This window comes from Natator depressus, chromosome 24 (assembly GCF_965152275.1).
Source record: "Natator depressus isolate rNatDep1 chromosome 24, rNatDep2.hap1, whole genome shotgun sequence".
NCBI lineage: Eukaryota > Metazoa > Chordata > Testudines > Cheloniidae > Natator > Natator depressus.
Window position 1 is genome coordinate 19,635,693 of NC_134257.1, and position 15,403 is coordinate 19,651,095.

The 15,403-nt window shown below is 58.3% G+C and overlaps 1 protein-coding gene across 1 annotated transcript; it reads right to left on the reverse strand.

Annotated features, from left to right (window-relative positions):
- Nucleotides 1-3,107: 3,107 nt before the first annotated feature.
- Nucleotides 3,108-6,993, reverse strand: LOC141976987 (persulfide dioxygenase ETHE1, mitochondrial-like). The gene is made up of 7 exons (XM_074938172.1): nt 6,897-6,993; nt 6,025-6,169; nt 5,608-5,756; nt 5,165-5,294; nt 4,623-4,712; nt 4,297-4,413; nt 3,108-3,879 (listed from the first exon to the last, which is right to left on the reverse strand). The coding sequence occupies exons 1-7, from the start codon at nt 6,954-6,956 to the stop codon at nt 3,827-3,829; spliced, it is 744 nt and encodes a 247-aa protein (XP_074794273.1). The 5' UTR covers nt 6,957-6,993; the 3' UTR covers nt 3,108-3,826.
- Nucleotides 6,994-15,403: the final 8,410 nt, after the last annotated feature.

Below are 15,403 nucleotides of genomic sequence, written 5' to 3' on the forward strand. Positions count from 1 at the left end.
CTGGCTCCCAGCCCCCCCCTGCTCTAACCACTAGACCCCGCTCCCCTCCCAGAGCCGCGGGGGAGAACCTAGGCGTCCTGGCTCCCAGGCCCCTCCCCCCATTCTAACCAATAGACGCCACTCTCCTCCCAGGGCCAAAGAGAGAACCCAGGAGTCCTGGCTCCCAGCCCCCCCTGCTCTAACCACTAGACCCTGCTCCCCTCCCAGAGCTGGGGGGAGAACCCAGGAGTCCTGGCTCCCAGGCCCCTCGCTCTAACCAATAGACGCCACTGTCCTCCCAGAGCCAGGGAGGGTTGGGGAGAACCCAGGCGTCCTAGCTCCCAGCCCCCCGCAAAAGCCCCCAGCAGGCCGGGTGTGGATCACGAAGCAGGGGAAGTTGAACAGTTAAACCGAGAGCCAGAGCCCTGCACGAGGTCTGGGCTGGGACTTTCTGCCCTTATGTAATGGCCCCTGGGCCAAGAACTCAGTCCCACCCATCTCCTTGGCTCTGGGAGGGGAGTGGGGGCTAGTGGTTAGAGCAGGGGGGGGGCTGGGAGCCCAGACTCAGTTTGAGCAGGTTCTTTCACCTCTCTGTGCCTTGGTTTCCCTGCCTAGGAGCAGGGAGATCAGTCTGCCCCGGGGAGCAGGGTGACTCTTCCCCTGCTGGGCCCATGTCTGCTGGTTAATTACCAGCAAGGTGGATGGGGTGGGGGGAATCCACAAGGAGCCACAAAGAACCCCACCCTTCCCCCTCCAGCCCCGAAACCTCCCCTGCCACTCACTGTGTGCACCTGGCCCCATGGGAGCCTGTCCCAGGCACTCTGCTGGGTCAGGGGCCTAGGGCACAGGGTCTTTCCCCTCTAGGGGGCCGTGGCTCCCACAGGGCCCCATGGTGGGGGTCTGGCTGGCTCTGGGGTGCAGGGAACAGAACATGGGCTCTCCCTGCCCTGCCTGGTTTCACACAACCTCAGGGATTATACAACCCCAACCTAGTGGCCTGTATAAACATGGGGGCTGGGCAATCAGCTACACCAGGAATTTCAGAGGCTTAGAGCAGGGGGGGCTGAGAGGCAGGACTCCTGGGCTCTATTCCCAGCTTGGGGAGGGGAGTGGGGACTAGTGGTTAGAGCAGAGGGGCTGGGAGCCAGGACGCTTGGGTTCCATCCTTGACTCTGTGACAAGGCTCCCAGGGAGGAGTCCGACATCCGTGAGAGAAACCAGTTTGTCTCCCCCGGGCCTGGCAGATCGAGACAGGCTGAGTCCTGCCGGCTGACACCCAAATTTACCTGCCGGGAGTTTCCCTTGGGAACTTCGTTCCCACGAGAGCTGGGCAGGGCACTGCAGCTGCGGGTTGAAAACCAGAACCAGTTTAAAAAATATGAGAGGGCTAATTCAAAGGGCCCCGTGCCCCCACTCCTTGCCCCCAGCCAGTTCCCACCTTGGGAACAGATGGGAGCCAGCGCGCTTACAGGGGAAAGGTCCCATGTCCCCTGGAGCCAGCCAGCCCCCCCCCCCCCCCCGGTCAGGGCCACCCCTTCTCTCCATACACCCCCCAGCTGCTCTGTCGCCAGCCACCAGGGGGCCTCAGGCAATTTGTGGAAGAGGGACTGGACTCCCGTGCCCTCCCCGATGGCTGCAACACACCCCAGAGCTGGGTGCAAAGTCCACAGGCCCTGATAAGAAGAGCTGCCCCCTGAAGGTCAGTGCAGGGGAGCAGTGGGGGCAGGGTAGGCAGCCAGCCATTGAAGGGTTAATTGGCCCCAGATCTCTGTCTTCCCCCTACCCCTTCCCCAGCTGACAGGTCCATGTGGCATGCCCCAGGGGCTTGTTCAGACCCACCACTGGCCTGTGGGATTCCAGCATTTGTGTAGGAACAGTCAGCGTAGGCTGGGAGCCAGGACTCCTGGGTTCTCTCCCTGGCTCTGGGAGGGGAGTGGGGTCTAGTGGGTTAGAGCATATGGGCGTGGGAGTGTCCAGCAGAGATTTCCCACCTCTGTGCTTCAGTTTCCCTCACTGTATAACAGGAATGAGGATCCTGACTCCGCTCCCCATGGCAAAAGAGTTTATGAGGCTCAACTAATTAACCCACATTAATGGCTTTGAGATCCAGGGCTGGAAGCACCAACAGAGAGTCCTGCAATCAGCTGTCTCCCCACCCCAAGCCAGAGCCGCTGGGGTTGCTAGTGCTGAGCTCTCAGCCCCTGGCTGCCTGAGGAACCCCACAGAGCAAGGAGGGGGCCCCATAAAATTCCCTCAACCTCTGCCCAAACCCTCCTCTTAGTAGGGAGCAGCAAAGGGAGCCCTTTTATAGCCCTGCCCCCTTCCCAGCATGCCTCGCTGCCCAGCCTACAACCCTGAGGACTACATCTCCCACAATTCCTTTCTTCCAGGGCTGCAGCCTTAAAGGAGCAGCACCCCTCCTTGGAGGGGGTGTCTGGGGGTGGCTCTATCCCAGCCCCATAGAGTTCACCAGGTAGAAAGACCTCTCCTCTCCCCCTCGCCGGCTTCTAGCTAGGACAGAGCCCCGCCAGCATTGCGCCTGGCTCTGGGGTGGTGTCCAGCTGGCTGGGCCTGTTTGCAGGGGTCAGGGTGGGTGGGAACAGACTGAGGGGTGAGAGTCCCGTTTTCAAGCGGGGCAGGGGGAATGCCATGGCTGTGGCTTTCCCCTCCCTGGAGAGGAGGGAAGGGAAAACGGAAGATGGAAGAATTAGCAGGATTGGATGAAGGAAGGATGGGGGGCAAGTTTGGCTCTGCAGGGGGCAGGAAGCCGATTCTCCTTCCCTCTCACCATTCTTTGTCCAGGGCCACGTGTAGGCACCTGCGGTTGTTCCTAGGGGGGAGTCGAGGGGGCATGGGGGAGGAGAGCACCCACAACGCCCCAGCTGCAAAGCCGGAGAACAGGCCGGGAAAAGAGTGAGGGAGCAGCACCCTCTGGTGGGAAACTGCAGTAACAGGCTGGTCCCATGGGCCTAGCCAGCCTGGGGTCCTGGCCCCCAACCTCAGCCCCAGGAGCCCACTAGCCCAGTATCCCGCCCTGCCTGAGTCACATGGGCCCATCTACCCCGGCATCCCGCCTTGTGAAGCAAACTCAAGTCCAAACGGGTCCAACAGAATTTTATTCTCTTGGCAGCAGCAGCTCGTTTCCAAACTCCGCCGAGGTTCAGCCCTGCTCCCGGACAGGGCCCCCTTCCCTTGCCCTCGCCCCCCACGGAGCAGGGAGTCCAGGGCCGGGCTCGCCGGAGACCCAGGGGGCAGAGATGGGGAAAGTCCAGTGAGTGCAAACAGCACTAACCCCGAGCCCCTGGGAGTGGGGGTTCCGCCCTGTTCAGCTGCAGGGTGGGGGAGGGACCTAACCGAGCCAAGTGGGGCTCCCCCAGGGCACCCCGCTATTCAAACACAAGGCATGGAGGGTTGAGGGTCTCTCTCGAACCTCAATGCAGGCCACTGGCCTGTGTTGGGGGTTCCCTGCTATCAGCACTGCAGGCTCAGGGAACAGGAGGGGTGTCTTTGCTTCCCAGGGGAGGCCAGGGGGACACCCCCACATGACAGCCAATGCAGAGGAAGGTGCAGACTCCCTAATACCAGACTGGGGGTGTCAGAGGAATGGGGGGGCTGGTGGGGGGGGGGGAAGGGAACCTTAACCACCCCCATTAATGGATGCACAATCCCGCCGAGGACCCAGAGGAGGGAGCTCCCAGCTTTCACTTAAAGGTGGGGACCGGAGTGGGACTCAGGGACAGCCACCCCCAAGCCAAAGGGCCTTACGGGTCAATGAGAGGCCATGGCCTATGTGGAGGTGGGAGGGGCTTGTTGTGAGGGGTGTGGCCTTGGAGTAAAGAGGGTGGGGCTAAGTCTCCACATCCTGGATCCCGCACTTCAGGTTTGCTGGGACAGCGATATCTGCAAAGGACAGAAAAAGAGACACAGGTTAGACAGAACGGGACGGGGTCCTGGCCTCCTCTACACCATCCACGGCCCACTACTGGGAATAGAACCCAGGCGTCCTGGCTCCCAGCCCCCCGCCGCTCTAACCCACCAACCCTTCTCCCTCCCAGCCCATGGAGAGAACCCAGGCGTCCTGGCTCCCAGCCCCCCGCCGCTCTAACCCACCAACCCTTCTCCCTCCCAGCCCATGGAGAGAACCCAGGCGTCCTGGCTCCCAGCCCCCCGCCGCTCTAACCCACCAACCCTTCTCCCTCCCAGCCCATGGAGAGAACCCAGGCGTCCTGGCTCCCAGCCCCCCGCCGCTCTAACCAACCAACCCTTCTCCCTCCCAGCCCATGGAGAGAACCCAGGCGTCCTGGCTCCCAGCTTCACCAATTTGTTGGGGTTGAGGAAGGTTCAAGCTGTTCATCAGCTGGACAAAGGCCTCGCAGCTCTGGGTCAGTCGGGGGTTCAGGGTCCTCTCCTCCTCCACCGTGGACACCGTCTGGCCTGCAGGGGGCGCCAGGGGGCAGGTGAGAAACAGCACCAGCAGGGGGAGCCCCACCCCTGCAGCACAACGCCCCTGCGGGCCCCCCACCCGGCTCCCTGGAGCACAGCGCCCCCTAGTGTCGGGCTGGGGCATCAGGGCCAGCCCTGACTGCCCCACTGAGCCCTGCCCCCTGCAGCACAGCGCCCCCTAGCGCCGCGCTCGGACTCACCCGTGTAGTCGTGGGCGGGGTAGATCAGACAGTCTCCGGGGAGCGTGAAGATTTTCTCGTGCACGGAGCGGTACAGGGTCTCCGGGGAGCCTGGAGGGCGGAGAGAAGTGGGGCCTGGTTACCATGGGGTGGGGGACACAGCCAACCCCCTGGCATGGCACCCCTGACATCCCCCAGTGCCCATGGGAACCCCAGCTCCCTCTTGCCATACCCCCCCAGCATAGCACCCTGCCTGTCCCCCACAGCGCCCCCTCTCTGAACCCCTTGGCACGGCACCCCCACCATCCCCACAGCACCCACTGGCTGAGCCCCAGAGACACACCCTGCCATCCCCTTGGCAACCAGCAGCCATGGTCCTCATCGCTATGGCAACTGCTGGGCATGAGCTGGAGATGTCCCCCATTGCCATGGCAGCCACCATCATATCCCAGGGATGTATCCTCTTGTCCCCACGGTAACCATTCACCAGCCCTCCAAGAAACCCCTCCCCCTGGTAACACATTCCCCCCCCCCACCTCCCCATCACCCCAGCTCGCCCTCACCCTGCTGGAAGTCGGTGCGGCCACAGCCCCGGATCAGCAGGGCGTCCCCGGTGAAGGCCATGGTCCTGTCACTGAGCACGTAGGTCAGGCAGCCGTCCGTGTGTCCGGGGGTGGAGCGGGCTTCCAGGGCCTGCAGACAGGGGGAGCCAGCGACATGACCTCTTCATGGGACCCAGGAGTCCTGGCTCCCAGCCCCCCTGTTCTAACCACTGGAACCCTAGGCCTTCCAAGAGCCAAGGAGAGAACCCAGGAGTCCTGGCTCCCAGCCCCCTACTCTGACTCCACTCTGCTCCCAGAGCTGGGGAGAGAACCCAGGAGTCCTGGCTCCCAACTCCTCCTCCCTCCACACACACACGCTCTAATTACTAGACCCCCCTGCCCTGCCAGAGCCGAGGAGAGAACCAGGAGCCTGGGCTCCCAGCCCCAGTGCCCAGGTGACTTACGAAGGCCCCGAATTCCAGGGTGTGGCCCTCGCGGAGGAGGATGTCGGCCAAGGCCCCGCTGTCCTGGGAGATCACACTGCGGCAGCCTGGGAGCATCGTCTTCAGCAGCCCGGTGCCCGTGATGTGGTCTGCGTGGCAGTGGGTGTTGGCTGCGCGGAGCAGAACCAGGGATTTATAGATGGGAACCTGACCCGCTCCCCACCTGCCCCGCCAGCCGGTCCCTGCCCTGGGGCCGGATCGGGGCCGATGCCCTCTAGAGGGACACGGGGCCTTTCCCCATTCACCACCCCCTGAGCCAGCCAGTCCCTGCCTTGGGGCTGGATCTGAACCGGCGCCCCTTAAAGGGGAACGGCCCTGACCCCATTCCCTTCCACAACAGGACAGTCCCCATCCAGACCCCATGGGAGCTGCTCTCACCTGCATACAGTAAATTGAGGCCCAGCTCCTTCACCAGCTTCACGTCCCGCTTGGCCGTCTCCAGAACCGGGTCGATCAGAACCGCCTCCTTGGTCTTCAGATCCGCAAGCAGGTAGGTGTAGGTGCAGCTCACAGGCTCAAAGAGCTGTGGAGGGGAGATCCAGTTAGCACTGGCAAGGGAGTGGGGTCTAGTAGTTAGAGCAGGGGGCTGGGAGCCAGGACTCCTGGGTTCTATTCCTTTCCCTCCCCCCTCCAGCGTGGCATCAGTTGACGGTTGGTAAATCTCTCCCTCCCAGATATAATCACCCCTGACAGCCCAGGAGGAGTTACCGTCTCTTCACACCCAGCAGCTCCGTCTCCCCAGTTCGGCACCCAGCCGTGTTACTGGGTTCCCAGCCTGCTCCCTGGGGCCTAAAATCACCCCCGCCCCCGCCCCGGAGCCCCACAGGCCTTGTAACCACGGCGCAGCCAGGAGGGAATGATCACAGCACGGCCCCGGGGCTGGCTCCCAGGGACCCAACACCAGTGCACTGTATGCACTTATCTCTACAGAACCCAGGAGTCCTGGCTCCCAGCCCCCCCGCTCTAACCACTAGACCCCACTCCCTTCCCAGAGCCCCACAGAGAAAACCGAGGAGTCTAGGCTCCCATCTCCCACCACCAGCCCCCTCTCCCCTCCCAGAGCTGTGGAGAGAACCCAGGAGTCCTGGCTCCCAGCCCCCTCTGCTCTAACCACTAGACCCCACTCCCCTCCCAGAGATGGGGAGAGAACCCAGGAGTCCTGGCTCCCAACTACTCGACCCCACTCCCCTTCCAGAGCCAGGGAGAGAACCCAGGTGTCCTGGCTCCCAGCACCCATGCCCGGAGCTCACCTGCCGGAAGAGCAGCCCCTGGCCCTGGGCACGGCAGGTACAATGCGGTCTCAGGGTCATGGCCGGAGCGTGCTGGTGGCTGGAGCCTTGGGTGATGCGCTGGTGCCAGGCTGGGGGGGGGTGAGTCCTTTAAATGCCAGACGGTGGGGGCGGGAGGGGAGGAAGGGGGCGGAGGCAGAGGCGGGGAGGACAGGGCAGGCTGGAGATCTAAAAGTGGTTGGAGCTGGGGGGTGGGGCTGGGAGCCAGGACTCCTGGGTTCTATTCCTTTCCCTCCACCATGGCATCAGTTGCCGGTTGGTAAATCTCTCCCTCCCAGATAGAATCACCCCCCAGCAGGAGTTCCCGTCTCTTCACACCCAGCGGCTCCAGTTCCCCAGCCATGTTATTGCCACGGCACGTCCCCAGCCTGCTCCCAGGGGCCCAAAATCACGCCCCCCCGCCCCGGCCCCGGAGCCAGCACAGGCCTGGTAACCACAGCGCAGCCAGGAGGGAATGATCATGTCACGGCCCCGGGACTGGCCCCAGGGACCCCACAGACAACGGGACTGCACGTTGTGCCCTCATCTCTAGAGAACCCAGGAGTCCTGGCTCCCAACCAGTCTAACCAGGCCTTTGCCCTTGCGGTGTAGTAACACTGAACTCTGCCCTTTCAGCCCTTTTGGGCGGTGACAGTCGTGGCAGGCAGGATTCTCTCTCACCTGCCTTCTCGGGGACCCCCTGCCCCCCAACGGAGTCCCCCCTTCTCGCTATGGAAGCCCTGGTCACCAGCCGGCCAGGGGCCTCCTCCAGATCTCTAGGCTCCCCTGCTTCCAACCCTGCGGGTTTCTGCTTTTCAGGAAGCAGCTGAGCTGTTTGTAGAGTGGCTGAGGAGAGGTAATGGGTTTGGCGAGGGGGGAGCCCGGACACCTGAGTTCTCTCCCCGGCTCTGGGAAGGGAAGGGAAGGGAAGGGAAGGGAAGGGAAGGGAAGGGAAGGGGGTCTCGTGGGTTAGAGGAGGTGGGCCGGAGCCAGGATTCCTGGGTTCTCTCTCCAGTGCTGCCAGGTCCTTTCCCGTCTTTGTGTCTCAGTTTCCCTGCCTTGCAGCAGGCTGATCGTTCCGAGCCAGGGCGTGGGTTGGCTCCCACCCCCGGGGGGCCAGTTAATTTTAGGGTGACCAAACAGCAAGTGGGAAAAATCAGGATGGGGTGGGGGGGTGATAGGAGCCTATATAAGAAAAGACCCCAAAATCGGGACTGTCCCTGTCAAACTGGGACACCTGGCCACCCTAGTTAATTTCAATGGAGTTGGATGTTCAGGGAGACACACAGCAGGGTGGGGGATCCATGCAGAGCCACAAACAATCCCCCCCCCCGGCCCCCAAGCCACCCCTGCCACCCACTCCGGGCTCCTGCCCTCCTGGGAGCCTTTCCCCAGGCACAGGGCCCTTCTCCTCGAGGGGGTGCCGACTCCAATCCTGCGCCAGGTGGGCGACTGGCTAGCTCAGGGGGGGCTGGGGGGGAAATCAGACACTCATAGACATGTCAGCCTGGAAGGGACCTCACTCAGCCACCCAGTCCAGTCCCCTGCCCCAAGGCAGGGCTAGGTATTACCCAGCCCACCCCGGCCGGTGTCTGTCGCACCTGTTCTGCAAAACCTCCAGTGGTGGAGATCCCACCACCTCCCTGGGCAATTTACCCCAGAGCTTAACCCCCCTGGCAGGTAGGAACGTTTTCCTAATGTCCAACCTAAACCACCCTCGCTGCCGTGTAAGCCCATTGCTCCTTGTCCTGGCCTCAGTGCACAAGAACAATCTGCCACCCTCCTCTTAACCTTTTAGGTACTTAAAGATTGTTATCCTGTCGTCCCCCCGCCCCCGTCTTCTCTTCTCCCGACTAATTTCAATCTGCCCTCGTAGGCCACGTGTTCCAGACCGTTCATCGTTTTTATTGCTCGTCCCTGGACTCGCTCCGATTTGCCCACATCTCTCCTCGCATGTGGTGCCCAGAACTGGACGCGAGACTCCAGGTGAGACGTCATCAGGGCTGAGCAGAGCCGAAGAATCACTTCTCGTGTCTTGCTTACAACACTCCTGATGAGACATCCCAGAAGGACGGCCTCTGGTTTTGCCACATCATTGCACTGTTGACTCACATTTAGCTTGTGATCCACTCTGACCCCCAGATCCCTTTCCACAGGACTCCTTCCTAGGCTGTCATTTCCCATTCTGTGTGTGTGCAGCTGATTGTTCCTTCCTCAGTGGCGGACTTTGCATTTGTCCTTATTGAATTTCATCCTATTTACTTCAGACCATTTCTCCAGTTTGTCCAGATCATTTTGAATCTTAATCCTGTCGTCCAGCACGCTAGTGTGACAAAGTGGGGGATTTTCTTAGTGTTTTGCATGAACACTGTGTGTGCCTCAGTTTCCCTGTGTGCTGTGTGTGTAACGAGGGGGTGGGAGGGGGTTTGTTGTTGCAGGAGACCAGGTGTGACCTCGCCTAGCAGCCAGGACCCCAGACACCGGTCTGGAGATTGGGAGCCAGCCGGGTCCAGCCGGGGGCGAATAAAGGACGGCAGAGAGGGGCCCAGGCTGCCTGTTTACCTGAGATGGAAGACAAAGGGCAGAGGAGGGGCTGGTGGGGGAGGGGATTTAGGGGCCTCGGCTGGAAGGAGGGGCTGGGCTGGGGACAGGGAGCAGCTGGAGCCCATGGGGATGGGGACAGAGCTAGTTGGATGGTGCTGAGACTGGCCAGGCCCGAGGGCCCTGACAACTGCCCGGGCTGGGTCCAGACATTCAATAAACCTCCTGTTTTATGCTGGCAGAGAGTCACTGCTGCTAGAGACTGGGGGGCATTGCTCCCTCTGGGGGTGGGGGTCCCGGGGGCCCAGAGTGAGGGGACTCCCTGAGGGGGCCCACGGCAGAGCCAGGCTCCTGGAGGCTCAGAGACATGCGGTTCCAGGAGGCACTGGAGCCTATTAACCCCCATGAGAGATTGTGACCCCCAAGAAGGGCTGTCGCACTGGGGGGTTCGTCCCAGGGGCTGTACGGAGCTGAGAGAGCCCGGGGCCTGGGAGACTGTGACAGCTTGCAACCCCTCCCAGCTTGGCATTGTCCTCAGACTTTATAAGTGCGTTCTCTATGCCATTATCCAAATCACTGAACAGAACCGGACCCAGGCCAGATCCCTCCAGGACCCCACTCGAGGGGTCCTTCCAGCTTGACTGCGAACCGCTCACACCTGCTCCCTGGGAGCGCTTTTCCAACCGGTTGTGCACCCACCTTCGAGTAGGTTGGTCTAGGTTGGATTTCTCTGGTTTGTTTATGAGGAGGTCACGTGAGACTGTATCAAAAGCCTTACTCAAGTCAAGATAGACCACGTCTACTGCTTCCCCCCGATCCACCAGGCTTGTTACCCTGTCAAAGAAGGATCTGAGGTTGGTTTGACACGATTTGTTCTTGACAAATCCATGCCGAGTGTTACTTATCACCTGATTATCTTCTCGGTGCACACAAACGGATTGTGTGATTATTTGCTCCATTATCTTTCTGGGTACCGAAGTGAAGCTGACTGGTCTGTAATTCCCTGGTTGTCTTTATTCCCCTTTTTGTAGCTAGGTACAATATTTGCCCTTTTCCAGTCCTCTGGGATCTCTCCCGTCCTCCAGAAGTTCTCACAGAGAATCGCTACAGGGTTCAGAGTGGTAGCGGTGTTCGTCTATATCAGCAGAAAGAACGAGGAGTCCTTATGGCACCTTAGAGACTAACAAATTTATTTGAGCATAAGCTTTTGTGGACTAAAGCCCACTTCATCAGATGCATGCAGTGGAAAATACAGTAGGAAGATTGATATACACAGAGAACATGAAACAATGAGGGTTGCCATACTAACTCTTAACGAGACCAATCGATTAAGGTGGGCTATTATCAGCAGGAGAAAAAAAACTTTTGTAGGGATAATCAGGACGGCCCATTTCAAACAGCTGACAAGAAGGTGTGAGAAACAGTAGGGGGAAATAAACCTGGGGAAATAGTTTTTAGTTTGTGTAATGACCCATCCATTCCCAGTCTGTATTCAAGCCTAATTTAATGGTGTCCAGTTTGCAGATTAATTCCAGTTCTGCTGTTTCTCATTGGAGTCTGTTTTTGAAGTTTTTTGTTGAATAATTGCAACTTTCAAGTCTGTAATTGAGTGTCCAGAGAGATTGAAGTGTTCTCGACTGGTTTTTGAATGTTATAATTCTTGATGTCTGATTTGTGTCCATTTATTCTTTTACGTAGAGACTGTCCAGTTTGGCCAATGTACATGGCAGAGGGGCATTGCTGGCACATGATGGCATAGATCACATTGGTGGATGTGCAGGTGAACGAGCCTCTGATAGTGTGGCTGATGTGATTAGGCCCTATGATGGTGTCCCCTGAATAGATATGTGGACACAGTTGGCAACGGGCTTTGTTGCAAGGGTAGGTTCCTGGGTTAGTGGTTCTGTTGTGTGGTGTGCGGTTGCTGGTGAGTATTTGCTTCGGGTTGGGGGGCTGTCTGTAGGCAAGGACTGGCCTGTTTCCCAAGATCTGTGAGAGTGATGGGTCGTCCTTCAGGATAGGTTGTAGATCCTTGATGATGCGCTGGAGAGATTTTAGCTTGGGGCTGTAGGTGCTGGCTAGTGGCGTTCTCTTATTTTCTTTGTTGGGCCTGTCCTGTAGTAGGTGACTTCTGGGTACTCTTCTGGCTCTGTCCATCTGTTTCTTCACTTCAGCAGGTGGGCATTGCAGTTGTAAGAACGCTTGATAGAGATCTTGTAGGTGTTTGTCTCTGTCTGAGGGGTTGGAGCAAATGCAGTTGTATCGCAGAGCTTGGCTGTAGACAACGGATCGTGTGGTGTGGTTTGGATGAAAGCTGGAGGCATGTAGGTAGGAATAGCGGTCAGTAGGTTTCCGGTATAGGGTGGTGTTTATGTGACCATCGTTTATTAGCACTGTAGTGTCCAGGAAGTGGATCTCTTGTGTGGACTGGTCCAGGCTAGGTTGATGGTGGGATGGAAATTGTTGAAATCATGGTGGAATTCCTCAAGGGCTTCTTTTCCATGGGTCCAGATGATGAAGATGTCATCAATATAGCGCAAGTAGAGTAGGGGTGTTAGGAGACGAGAGCTGAGGAAGCGTTGTTCTAAATCAGCCATAAAAATGTTGGCATACTGTGGGGCCATGCGGGTACCCATAGCAGTGCCGCTGATCTGAAGGTATACATTGTCCCCAAATGTGAAATAGTTATGGGTGAGGACAAAGTCACAAAGTTCAGCCACCAGGTTTGCCGTGACATTATTGGGGATACTGTTCCTGACGGCTTGTAGTCCATCTTTGTGTGGAATGATGGTGTAGAGGGCTTCTACATCCATAGTGGCCAGGATGGTGTTTTCTGGAAGATCACCAAGATCGCTAGTGGCTCAGAGATCTCTCCAGCCAGTTCCTTTCGTATCCGAGGACAGATTTCGTCAGGCCCTGCCGACTTGAAGACATGGAACTTATCTAAGTAATTCTTAACTCGCTCTTTCCCTCTTGTAGCCTCAGATCCTGCCCCATGTCCGCTGACATTCACTATGGTAGTCGGCTGATGAAAACGGAAACAAAAAAAGCATTTAACACTTCAGCCATTGCTTCGTTTTCTGTTACTGGCTTTCCATTCTCACTGAGTAACAGACCTGTCCCATCCTTGGTCTTCCTCTTGCTTTTCACGTATTCACAGAATGTTTTTTTGTTGCCCTTTCTGTCCCTAGCTGGTTTAATCTTGTTTTGTGCCTTGGCCTTTCTCATTTTGTCCCGATATGTGTCGTGTGTTTATGTTCACCCTTCGCAATCTGACCTAGTTTCCACTTTTTGCAGGATTCTTTTCTGCGGTTCAGCTCATTGACGATCCCCTGGTAAGCCAGAGTGGTCTTTTGCCATCCTTCCTACGCAGCGGGGTAGTTTGTTCTTGTGCCCTTAATAACGTCTCTTTAAAAACTGTCCTGAACTCTGTGGCCCTTAGACTTGCTTCCCACGGGATCTCACCACCAATTCGCTGAGTTCACTGAAGTCGGCCTTCTCCAAGTCCATTGTCTGATCTCTGCTGTTTTCCCTCCTCCCGTTCCTTAGCAGCGTGAGCTCTGTCATTTCCTGACCCCTTTCACCCAAGCTGCCGTCCACCTGCAGATTCTCAACCAGTTCCTCCCTGTGGGTCAGAACCAAATCCAGAACCGCCTCCCCCTCGCTGCTTTCCCCAAGGCTGTCTCCAATGCATTCCAAGATCTGTGCCCGGCTGTGTTATTTTCCCAGCCGTTCTCTGGGTGGTTGAAAGCCCCCGTCCCCACCACGGCCTGGGCTTTGCATGATTCTGAGTTGTTTAAAAAAGCCTCACCCATCTCTTCTTCCTGGTTAGCTGGTCTGTCGCCGACCCTCCCATGGCGTCCCCCCCCACCTCCTGGGTTGTTACCCCTTTATCCCGACCCAGAGACTTTCAACAAGTCCGTCTCCTATTCCCATCCCAGCCTCTGAGCAGGTGCCGACACCTTGGCTATACCAGCAACCCCTCCTCCCTTTGTCCCTGCCCGCCTGAGTAAACCGCGCCCTTCTGTACCGATATTGCAGTCACGGGAGTTAATCTGCCAAGTCATTGTGATGCACCGTGTGTCGTAATTGGGATTCTTCACGGGGATCTCTAGCCCTTCCTGTTGACTCCCCATAGTTCATGCATTAGGACACAGGCATCTAGGACGTTCATTAGATTTCCCTTTAGTGTCTCCTCTGCCCCTGCCCACGTTCCCCCCAGATTCCCACCCTTCACGCAGGTTCTGCCACCTTGGCTGGCATCATATAACCTCAACCCAACACACCTGTGGCGTGGGCCTGGTATAAACATGGGGCAAGTGGGTGGGAACTGGAGAATCGGCCACACCCCGGATTTCACAGGTCACTGGCTGAAAGCAGGGGGGCCTGGGAGCCAGAACTTCTGGGTTCTCTCCTCAGTTCTGGGAGGGGAGGGAAGTCTAGTGGTTAGAGCAGGCGGGGTTGGGAGCCTGGACTCCTGGGATCTATCCCTGGCTCTGGGAGGGGAGTGATGTCTAGTGGTTAGAGCCAGGGCAAGCTGGGAGCCAGGACTCCTAGGTTCTCTCACAGTTCTGGGAGGGGAAAGGAATCTAGTGGTCAGAGCAAGGGGGCTCTAGGACCCAGGGCTACTGGGTTCTATCCCCAGCTGTCCTGCACAGATTTCCCCTATTTCTGCCTCAGTTTCCCTCACTGTATAATAGGGTTGAGTTTGCTTGACTCAGTTTCCCCAGGGAAGGAAAGGTTTGTCAGGGTCCACTAATTAACCTGTGTTAATTGCTTTAAGATCCAGGGCTGGAAGCAACAGCAGAGAATGCTGCCGGGGCAGCTCGGCGAGATGGTGCCAGGCTCCCTGCTCTGGGGGGAATTCTGCACCAAAAAAACAAAAAGTTCTGTGCACAACATTTAAAAACCCTCTGCATTTTCTTAGAATCGTAGAATATCAGGGTTGGAAGGGACCTCAGGAGGTCTCCTAGTCCAACCCCCTGCTGAAAGCAGGACCAATCCCCAATTTTTGCCCCCGATCCCTAAATGGCCCCCTCAAGGATTGAACTCACAACCCTGGGTTTAGCAGGCCAATGCTCAAGCCACTGAGCTATCCCTCCCCCCCAAATCCCATATCATCCCCTCACTTTCAACTATTTTGGTAATTTATTGCAAAATCCCTGTCAGCGAGTCTGTCTGTAACGAGACAGAGAACCCCCCAGGAGCAGAGAGAGACAGAAACCCCTGTGCCCATGTGGATCCTTGCTGCAGGCTCAGGGTGTAGGTTACCCGGAAACACGGGAGCTGGGGGGTAAGGCAGAGAGAGAGCTGATGGCACAGAGAACGCATTAGCATAGTGGGATCTGTCCCAGTCTCTTCCCAGGCAGAGGTGAGGGGGCTCCCTGCTTCTCAGTGGGCAAACACACCCCAAGACCCACATAGCTACTCCTAGCCCCCCCACGCTTCTTCAGCTTCCCCTCCCTCATCAGGATCCTTGTCCCATGGACCGTTCCCCCTCAGCCCTGTGCCCTCATCTCTCCCTTCCCCTGGAGATTGACTCCCCTTTCCCATCCCACTGCCCCCCCACCCGCAGGCTCCAAAAAACCCCGTTCTGCCACTGGGGAGCTCTCCTCCCCCATTCCACTGGGGTCCCTCTGCTTCCCCCTCACACCCCAACTGACCCCTTACTTGCCTGGCCCACTCCCAAGTCCCTAGCACAGGGAGCCGTAGCTGGAGAACCCCGCTCCCGGAGAAGCTGTGCAGCCTGATAATCAGGGGGCAGGTGCCCCCCCCCCAATGGCACCCCTGGCCAAGGCTCCCCGTGGTTTCCCCACAGATGCTGTATCAGCCCCACGCCCCTGCAGGGCAGGCGCGGCGACGTGGACAAGGGGCACACACCGGGGCTGCCTGCCAGTGGGGAACGCGGGCCCCTGGCTGCACGGAGGTGGGGCGGGGGATCACCCTGC

Bases quoted from the DNA above. Each gene is read 5' to 3' on its own strand.
- LOC141976987 (XM_074938172.1), bottom strand. From the start codon at position 6,956: ATGACCCTGAGACCGCATTGTACCTGCCGTGCCCAGGGCCAGGGGCTG. The intron at 5,757-6,024 runs GTGAGAGCAGCT...TGCTCCGCGCAG, and splicing joins CCTCAATTTACTGTATGCAG to CCAACACCCACTGCCACGCA. The intron at 5,295-5,607 runs GTAAGTCACCTG...CCCTGTCTGCAG, and splicing joins CCCTGGAATTCGGGGCCTTC to GCCCTGGAAGCCCGCTCCAC.